Source organism: Ciona intestinalis, chromosome 10, assembly GCF_000224145.3.
Source record: "Ciona intestinalis chromosome 10, KH, whole genome shotgun sequence".
Classification (NCBI taxonomy): domain Eukaryota; kingdom Metazoa; phylum Chordata; class Ascidiacea; order Phlebobranchia; family Cionidae; genus Ciona; species Ciona intestinalis.
The window spans coordinates 557,954-568,479 of NC_020175.2; the positions used below are offsets into that span (position 1 = coordinate 557,954).

General features: G+C 35.1%; 1 protein-coding gene and 1 long non-coding RNA gene across 2 annotated transcripts; both read right to left on the reverse strand.

Annotated features, from left to right (window-relative positions):
- Positions 1-332: 332 nt before the first annotated feature.
- LOC100177608 (CD81 antigen-like) lies at positions 333-6,997 on the reverse strand. Its single transcript, XM_002123505.4, has 8 exons — positions 6,876-6,997; positions 5,575-5,674; positions 5,047-5,144; positions 4,532-4,606; positions 3,036-3,134; positions 2,518-2,679; positions 1,773-1,856; positions 333-606 (listed from the first exon to the last, which is right to left on the reverse strand). The coding sequence occupies exons 1-8, from the start codon at positions 6,933-6,935 to the stop codon at positions 541-543; spliced, it is 744 nt and encodes a 247-aa protein (XP_002123541.1). The 5' UTR covers positions 6,936-6,997; the 3' UTR covers positions 333-540.
- A 1,299-nt stretch (positions 6,998-8,296) lies between these two features.
- Positions 8,297-10,156, reverse strand: LOC108949857. The gene is made up of 3 exons (XR_001974936.2): positions 9,983-10,156; positions 9,611-9,696; positions 8,297-9,191 (listed from the first exon to the last, which is right to left on the reverse strand). It is a non-coding gene; the product is annotated as an uncharacterized LOC108949857 (long non-coding RNA).
- Positions 10,157-10,526: the final 370 nt, after the last annotated feature.

Genomic DNA, 10,526 nt, shown 5'->3' on the forward strand with positions numbered 1-10,526 from the left:
TCACGTAAACGTCCGGTGACGCATCACGTTAGCTCATAAGTCATTAATGCGTAAAGAGAAATGTAACTTAGATAAATTACGTTTCAACCGTGTAGTTTGGTGAATATATGAAGTAATCACCAAACTCATGACCCGCATGTATATAAGGTGTGTTTTGTTTTAAGCACATATTTATAAAACGATTTCGCAACTTTAACTGAAGTGCATTTGCGCTAAAGTTTAACGTTCAAAACTGTGCAAATATATAAAACATTTGGCTGTGTTGACTTTGTTGTTTAACTTTGCTGACGACTTTAATTATAACTGCTGTACCTTTAGTGAACAAGAACAAATTTTCGAGGAGTAAAATGTTGTAATAAATTGATGATAATTAAAAATTATGAACATGATTACTTGGCCGAATTAAAAGGCACTGAAATATAAGATTGCTTCGTATATGTTAGGTGGTACATTATATATATATAGCTGGTGATGTGCAAATGTAGTTTTTTTTGCCACCATTGTGAACTAAATGTTCATTCATTTGGTAGCTTCCATCTCTTAATATGTTTCGTAACCGCTTTTTTCCGACCTACACATTACCAAGGCGAATATCATCCCGAATATCTGCAATGAATAAAATGAAAAACTTTAAACATTTTTCGCGTGCACCTTTCATCTAGTGTTCCCCGACATCTAAGTATAGACTGTTCATTAAGAGTGTGACGTAATCTTGTCTTGTTATTTTCTGTTCGTTGAGTGAGTTCGCCTATATTGTCAAAATGGGCGCCGAGATTTTAAAAAGCCCCGTCTTACCCCAACATACAGTATCACTGGTTTTTACATGGGTTTAACTTGGTAACAAACGTTCGCAAAATGTTGGACAAATTGAATATTTTAAACAGTATAGATTGGTGATATTTATTATGCACAACATAAATAGTGTGTTTTTTAACTTATATAAAGATATACATCATAGCGAACTGAAATATTTAAGTTCGCTATCATGTACATCCATTGCTATCAGCGTTTCTTAATACCACCGGATGTAACCCCAAAGCACAAAGTTATAACATTAAGTAAAATACGTAACCCGAATATATATTTTTAAACCTATATTAAAGATCTAAAATGTTGGATGAAACCTTTGAAGAATTAATAATGGATTCCAAATTTACTGAAAATTTACAGAAATACTGGTGGAAATAAACCTAGACGCTCGTATTAAACATTGCCATATTACGTATTTTGTATTTACACAAGAGTTAATATGTAACAGCCTTGTTTACTGAAATGCCGTTACTCATTTACGAGGGCGGGCACAATAACGAACAGCTTTCCCAGTTACAGTTCGATTAATGTTTTGTTCATGTTCAACGTTATATAGCTATATTACACAGAAAAATACGTGTATTTTCTGGGCAAACCGCTCGCTTAAATTAAAAAAAAAACTCTAAAACGTGCAGTATTTCGTGGTATACCTATACGATTTTAACTGTGACGAATTTACAAGCAAAATAAAAATCACACTAGGGCTAAACCAATAAAGTACAAAATAAACAGCAATATAACAGTTAATAGTTTGTCAAGCGATAGGTGAAATAATGCCATCTGTATCTTATACATCTCAAGCACCGATGGTTTCTCCAACCGTATAAATTTTATATATAGAAGAAAATAGTACCAGAAAACGAAAGTACAATGTACATTAATTGCCTGTGTGTTCTGATATATAAATGTGTTGTAACCTCTAGTTTTCCAGTAACACAAATACGTCCAAAAATCACACTTACCTCAGCCAAACCAATGCCAAGCCCAATCCCTGCTATCAAGTATATGTTGTCGTTGATGAACTTTATAATGGCATCGTAACAATCCTATGAATAGTGGCAGAAGTAAGTACATTTAGATATAGTATAGTAGAGTGGGGAGAATCGGGACAATTTTAGCACATAACATTTAAATTTCAATGGTCTAGGGAAGTCGTGAGGATACGGATTTATAATTCTTTGAATGCTCTTTGTTTACTACCTGATAGGAAGAGAAAATAGAGTAAAAAGTGTCCCATCTTCCGCCACCCTACTGTATATGTGGTGACAAATGTTAAGTTTGTAGATTCAATTAAGATGTTATATAGCACGATGTGTATAAGTACAATATGTTTGTTTGGTGTTGTTTGTAATAATACCACTTTCACGCATGAAAAGCTTGGGTTTTAAGAATACACGACAGTAAGCATGAGAAGAAATAACATTTCCTGTACATTTAGTAACAAGATAGTCGGATTTTAAGAGATGGGCACTTACATTAAAACAGGTATTACGACAGTGGACAAAACAACGTTTAAAACAAATATTTGACTAATTAGATATGAAAACATACTTTCCAGCCAAACGGAAAAACGCGTAGGAAATGTCGATACGTGTTAAACATAACATTATTATTCATTGTTATTATTATTGCGATAAAATAATACAATGACAACTATGTGGATGCAGTCCAATTACACAGTTATAATATTTAAGTTAAATAACTTACCGAGGTGTAGATAGCACCTCCCGGCGTGTCACCATTTATACAAGTTCCGCTAGATGGCACTGCACACACAGTGCTGTTGGTGATAACAGGGGTGCACGAACAACCGGTGGTGTTTCCTCCAATCCAATCCGTACAACCGGTGACCAATCCACAACATTTGAACTGAAGCAAAAAAATGTATTAAGTTTGATATCATCGGCAAACTAGCGGAAATGAAGAATGAATGTATGCGTCCTTGCATGGTGACAGTCTTTATAACACGAGCGTTTATTTCATACACCTCTTAGCTGCTTACGCGCCCTGTATGTGATTATTTTTTAAATTGTATATTTTTAAATATTTTAATACGCTGATGAGCCTTAACCCGTATCTCTGGACTAAGAAAAAAAGGCAAACCACTTTGTCACGGTTCCGGACGGCCCTGTAGGTACCAGAGTAGTCGAGCTAGGGTTTCGACCATAGTTGTCCCATTACCCTCTAATTACAAATGGCTCATTAATCCCGAACAAAACACTTACGCTCTGTTGAACAGCAACAACGGTGTTGGCATAAGCGTCACTTTTGCTGTAGTCCAGTGGTAATGTGGAGTTCAAGCCTTTCTTAATTTCGGTTTCAATCTGAAATATAATGGTTGTTGGGTTGTGCTGCTCTCTACGTTCAATGACTTATTGATTAACAATAACAACAAATGAAAGGTGTAAAAATATGCATTTGGAGAGATGGTTCAGGTATTTATTCTGTTTTACCGTCTCATTTAATAGTAAACCACGAACATTTACAAAATTAACGGTATACCCCCTAGTCTAAAAGATCATTATTATTTGTTAAAAACATGATTATAAGAAATGCGGGATATTATGGTGATAACAGTATTTATCTTACTCCACAGTACGACAAAGCCATCGTTTATATATATTTATATATATATATATATAGGCAACTTAGCCTTATGGATTGTCGCCCAGTTGTGGGTAAAGGGTCACTGTGTTTTAGGGTTATAGTCCATAATCTATATTGTATTATTACAGTGCGCAGTGGTTAAACACTTAATAACAGCGTTTATGTGTCGGTTGCGACCTTGACAACAATAAATTGCGAAGAATAAGATCAGTTTAGTTAAATGGTTTTATTTTGATTTAATTAGATTAAAGTTAACCTTACACAAAGTAATGTCGATGTGTTGATGAGTCAATGCAAACAAAGCAACTAACAATACTGGGCGTTAACTAGCTAACAACGTTGTGCTAATATAAGCCATACATCTCTGTATAAAGAGCAAAGTGCATATATAAACGAATAAATTAAGCAACGCCTTAATACGTCTAGCCCCGATAATAGTTAAAACTGTTAAACTGGTATATAAGGGTAGAAGAGTTTGGAACACTTTCGCACATATTCTCCCATATTTTGTACGATTTATAATATTTAATAAAAGGAATTGGATTTAGTGCGCGGTTTATAGGTCTTTTGTTTAGAATAATTCTGTTACAATTTTATTTGTTTGTCATCAAACGGGAGCTCGTAAAAAAGTTTTTCAAAATACTCTGTGTCCCAATTTACCCCACCTTACTATATAACGATTTTGTATTTGTTGTTACGTCCTACTTAAGTACAATTTTATATATAGTAGGGTAGGAGAAGATGGGACACCTTTAGCACATAATATCTAAATATCCTGATCGTATTTTAAACAATTAACAACGGTCTATGGGAGTCGTGAGGATACAGTTTTATAATTCTTTGAATGTTCTTTGTTTACTACCAACTGAGATGAGAAAATGGAACGAAAAGGTGTTCCATCTTTCCCACCCTACTATAGTAAGTTAAAGAATGACATTTTAAGCCCATATACTCTCAAGTATTCTTATCGTGTTTTAAACAACAACCAACGGCCCAGGGGTCGTCGAATGCGGTTTTATATTTACCAAATAGGACGAGAATACACAAGGTTGTCCAATTGTCTCCATCCCTATTGTATACGTATTGAGTTGGTTTTACTTTACATTAAACTTACCGATGATTGCGACACGAGAGCCCATATGCCAATACCGACTTGAGCGAGGAAAATGATCAGCAAGCAAGTAAAATACTGAAAAATAATAAAAGGTTATGTTATATGGGTTATTTAACGTTTAATAAACCTAATAAAAATGGTTAACTCAGTGTACAATGGATCTGTAAATTGACTAAACGCAAAAAAATGAGAATTTTACAATGTTTTATTACTGAGCAACGACATAATAGTATAATGATAGTAAATATATTCGATCTCTTCTAGTATACGAGGGCCGGAGTATACGAGGGAAACAAAACGGAAAGACGAACAATAACTGTATAAAACGACAGTCTTTATGTCATGTGTTTTTATGTAATGTGTAAAAACGAAGTACGAAACATATAGAATAGAAAGGATATCACATGTTCAGAAAACTGAAGTACACTTATTGAACTTTTGGATAAAAGCCGTTACCTACACCCAAACAAAATAAAGAACTAACAAATATAACGAAATCAAGATTATAATCTTACCGTGCCGAGAAGACATTTGTTTTCCTTAATAGCTCCACAACATCCAAAGAAACCGACCACGAACATAACACAACCCACAGAGATAAGAACGTAACATCCTGGTAAAAAAAAAGATTTTCAAATATGGTTCATGTGATTTGATATTAATTTTAAATAATGGCAATAAGAAATAGACTTGATGACGTCATCATACATTTACATAGTAGTCATTGTATGGTTGTAGATGTAGTTGATTTGTTGTGCCATGTTTTTTTAAACGTTCGTACTGTTAGGGCTAATGGGTTATGAATTATATACCAGGTCATACGCCGTGCCAAAGTGTTTAAACTGATAAAAATGTGGATTATTTTTTATTTCAATATGGTATTAAAAATACGATAAGGATTTTAGGTTTTTATTTGCTAACACAACCAACGATATATTTATGTCACCCTACAGTACTGTGCATGTTACCACGTTTCAGTGGATAAGTTTTAAAGGAAGTTTTATATAGTCTCGTAAAATCTTGTATATTTTATAGACGCTTACCTGCGTAGTAAAACTGGATACCAGCGACTTGTACAACAGCTTGAACATTGTTTGCTACTAACAAGTAAATACCAATGCCAAGAACTGCACCACCTGCAATCTGAATGTGGATATGGGATTAGAATATTGAAACGACACGTATAATACCTTTATTTTTATAATACTTATTTTTTTAATACAGTTAAGGGACATACGAATGTCGTTTAAAAATAGCTGATTTATATATATGTTTATAAATTAGAACAAGTAGGCCTATATAAATGAATGTGGGTATTTTATAATCTGTTTTATGCAACCCGTGCGCGCTTATGACACGAGTTAGGAGTTACCACGTACGTAACTTTGAGAATTATATGCTTTTTTATTTTTTTGTAATGTGACAATCTTGACAACCCATAAATAATAACTGGGTTGGGACAATTGACGTTCGGTGTCTTTGTTGTGTATTAAGAATGCATGCATCCACAATGGTCTATAGCAGCGTGTACCTTAAGCCCATTATACAGGCTAGAGGCAGCACGCATCACGCTAGCAAGTGAACCAAGGCGCTAGACATATTCTATTCTAACACAAAAGCAAATTAAGATTAAATTAATCAAACTTATCAGCACCTCGTAACAAGTTGGCACCCAATCTTGGAAGCAGACTAGACAGAATATCAACATTGCTTATAATCTATAGCTAATATTGATAAAAGAACGTGGCGTTACGCACATAGTCAACATGTATAGTAGGGCGGGGAAAGATGGGACACCTTTAGCACATAATAAACATCCTGATCGTGTTTTCAACAATTAACAACGATCTACAGAAGTCGTAGGGATACGGTTTTATAACTCTTTGTATGTGTTCTTTGTTTACTATCAAACGTCCACACCCTACTATATATAATACTGTTGCGCAATCATACCACAACATATTTTGTATTTATCTCTTCACATAGAAGATCAGGTTAATAAATTCAACAACAATGAGAAGGGAATTACCAACAACACGACAGTCGACACACACACTGCAGGTAAAATTACTTGAATAAAAGTATCAGATAAAGCGTTGCAGCTCAGCACTCACACAGTAGGATGGGGGAAGATGGGACACCTTTTCACTAGGTTTTTTCGTTCCATTTAGTAGTAAACAAAGAACATTCCAAGAATTATAAAACCGTATCCCCACGCCTCCCATATAGACCGTCGTTAATTGTTTAAAACAAGGTCAAAATAGTGAAGTAGTATGTACTAATGGTGTCCCATCTTACCCCACAGTAATATACAGTATCTAACATATTTATACTATATACTCACCCAGAAGAGGACGTTAAACAGAAACAGCAGGTACTTAATGATTCCAGAACAACAGCCCATATTGATACCAATGTGTAACAAAACTGTAATTTAATTAATCTAGCAGTGGAACAAAATAAGTAAAAGTTATAAATATAAAAGCGTAAATGTATAGCTGTTAACATAACTAGTATAAAATCTGTCACAGTGATACAAATATACAACAATTTATAAAATATAGACACATGCTATAATGATGGTATATAGCCGTTATACGTCTAAATGCTGATTTTTTGACACTATAACGCAAACTATACCACCTCTTTCTAAGCAACTACAACTAAACTAAACCATGCTACTGTTCACTAATTCACCAAAGTCGCTTTGAGCAAGTATTGCGCGAACCAAGCAAAATTCTCGCGCCTAATTATCACTAAGGCGCTGCCGGTGCCTCGTCTGCATGAGAACCCTCACCAAGAACTTTGTTACGGTTGTTTATGAAGGCATTTATCAGATAACCTAAAACCGCGTTTACTTTGCTTTACGGGCCAATTGTGAATACCGTCTCATCGTCTCAATGCCCTTCCAAGACACCAGGTGTTTGCTTATGGCAAATAGAATTATAATGAAAGTTAAACTTCGTAAAGTTTATAGGTTTTCCTCAAGCAGTTAGATCCGGTGACGCCATAATGTAGAAATATGCCTTTTATGCGAATCCTACCCTATTCTTACAGTCCCACTATGTGTAAACCAATTACATAACACGGTACGGCACTGAAAGCGTTGTGCTTATATATACATATATATATAGAATACAAAGGGAACAATAAACCTAATCCTTTCATGTGAGAACGCAAATTACAATCATGTGTTCTAAGTCACCGTAGCTTAACGCTGATAATATTGGTCACGAGAAACAACTGTAGATCAAAACAACTATAAAGCTGGTATGACGCAACGCAGGCTTGCATTAAACATTGAATTAACTAACAAACGCTATCAATGCTGTTGTTGAGCTGTTTGCTAACAGATATAAGTTGGTTTTGTTATACGTTACGCTGTTGCTATCACCTATATAGTCTCGGAATGCTGCGATGTTGGTATAATCGTCTTTATTCTTGCGGCAGCCAACAAAAGGCTTTCTTGGCCGAATGATTTTTAGTTTTTTCTCTAGCGTGGCGGAGCAACGAAAGTTGTTGTAACACGGGTGTTCTGTTTCATACACCTCGTGCCCGCTTACAAGATATCACGTGCCTGACTTTGTCAAAAATTATTCTTTTGTGGGACTGATATTCATTACTGACCACTGGGTTGGCGCAATGATCATTAAGTGTGTCCAATGTCATAAAAAACCCACAAAAACGTTCCCAACCGTGAACCTATTTTGTAAAAAATACCATCCACGGCGCGGGATAATCTTGTATAAACGTAAAACTGTAACATAAGGTATCCATACAATGCACTGTATTCCGTGTAGCAGATTTGACTTCAGGTAGTGTAATTAATACTGACATAACATTTGAGGTTTAAAAATGAGATGTTATGCTGATTATACGAAACACCGATTCTACTGCAAGGCATGAACATTAATTTACAAAATACAATCATATATGTACAGTGATCAACAAGGCAGGAGTAAGTGAGTGATTTTCAAACTTTGATTCGGATTTGGCAATTATACATTTACATAACATATATAGGTGTTGGGGTAATGAGCCAATTCTGGCCTAAATCCATGGCACATGGTGTGCCTCGCCGTATGGCCTCGTCCAAATAGATTAAAACCATGTCTCACTCATAGAGAATAGATCATGGTAGGTTTTTGTTACCACAGATTGTGTGTTGTGGTACATCTTTAGTGAAATACATTGCTGTTCGAGCAGCAAAATTACTATATTTGGAAGTATTTGGAATGGATGTAACAAACTAATAGTCAGTTGCTGTTGTAGAACTATCACCCCATGAAATTAATACTGGTTGAAGATACAAGCAGGGTAATATCTAATTAAAAATAAGACTTCTATCTTGAATCCTTATGCGCGCCTCACTGGAGACATCACCCTCATTAAAGAGTAGAAAGGGTAAAAACTGAAACCTGTAAACCAAAGTTAGCGTTCAATACCAATGACACATAAAAACATCTTCAAAGTTCTTTAAAGCGAGGCAGGGTACTGGCATATAAACCATAAGTCTCTGTTACAAGGCACATCATTCCAAAGTCGATTCTTTGACGCGTATTCAATATTCACACAATCTTCGTCTCCAAGTGCATCATTCGGTTCACCAGGAGCCCATGCACCAAATACTGCATCGTTTATTGCGAGGGGCGTGCCGTCACTGCAACCAATGGGAAGGGGTATAAGTAAAACGTAATACCAAAAGAGGATTACGTCATAAAAACCTATAGTAGGGTGGGGAAGATGGGACGGCTTTTGATTCTATTTTTACACCCGAATTAATAGTGAACAAAGAGCATTCAAAGAATTATAAAACCGTATCCCTACGACTCCCATGTCCCATACACTGTTGTTATTTTGTTTAAAACACCTTTAGGATATTTGGATATAATGTAATACCGGTGTCCCATCTAACCAACAGTTCTATATTGTTTGTCTATTTTAGTATTTTTACAAACACTTTTTTCAATTTTTATAATAAAATAACAAAACGCCGCAAGTTTAACCGTATCATGAACAAATAAGACACAGATGATCTGTCATGAAGCAAATCGGATATTTCAACCACTAGAAACTAACCTGTAAACAAACTGTCCTTCTCTTGCAAGATCGTCGATTCCAATCCAGAACAAAGTCCACCTGTTGCCTTCTCCACTTACTAAGTCCTGTGATTGGAGTAAGTGGAATAAATTAATACATGACACTTTTATATCCTAGCGGGGCAACCACTGTCGTTACTACACAGTTCTGTTTCATACACCCTGTGCCTGCTAAGAGTTAACAAGTATGTTGGTGGTAATTAATTCTTTTTGGATTCTTTTATTTTTCCTGCTAATGTATGACTGATAATTTAGACAATCCATAAAGAACCACTGGGACGAAGCATTTGTGTATTTTAGTCAGAATTAAGCAACGTATGTTTTATAATAATTCACCACAAACTAGCCATACCCTGATAAAGTCCTGCTGACTTTGTGTCTTCACGGCTGCAAGTATTCCACCGTTAGCTTTGCAAATATTTGCCGCATCTTGATAAGTATGTCCGTCCTTTTCTATTTTGTAACAATGATCTTCAAACCTCCGACCAACAGAACAAACTAAATGTTTAAAAAACAGGATGGTTATTGTGTTGGATTAAGCTTTAACATGGTTGTCCTCTTATAATATTTTTACTTGAGTCTCCACGATTACGGTAGCGGAAATTTAGAAATATTTTAAACGAAAAATAGGATATCGACAAAACAACCGTGTGTAGAGTTAAAACATATTTATATTTAATTCTTGTACACCAAACACACGTTTTATCATACACTTCATGCTCACTGTCCGTTATAACATAGGTGTCTTCTTATATACCAGAATTTTCATTGATAAGTAGCACATTATGTCACCAGACACTCTGTACCGTTAGCAGAAAATATGGTATAAAACTACTATTGGTTTACATTTAATTAAATCATATTGAGATGTAATTATAAGAAAAGTTTTAAGTAGA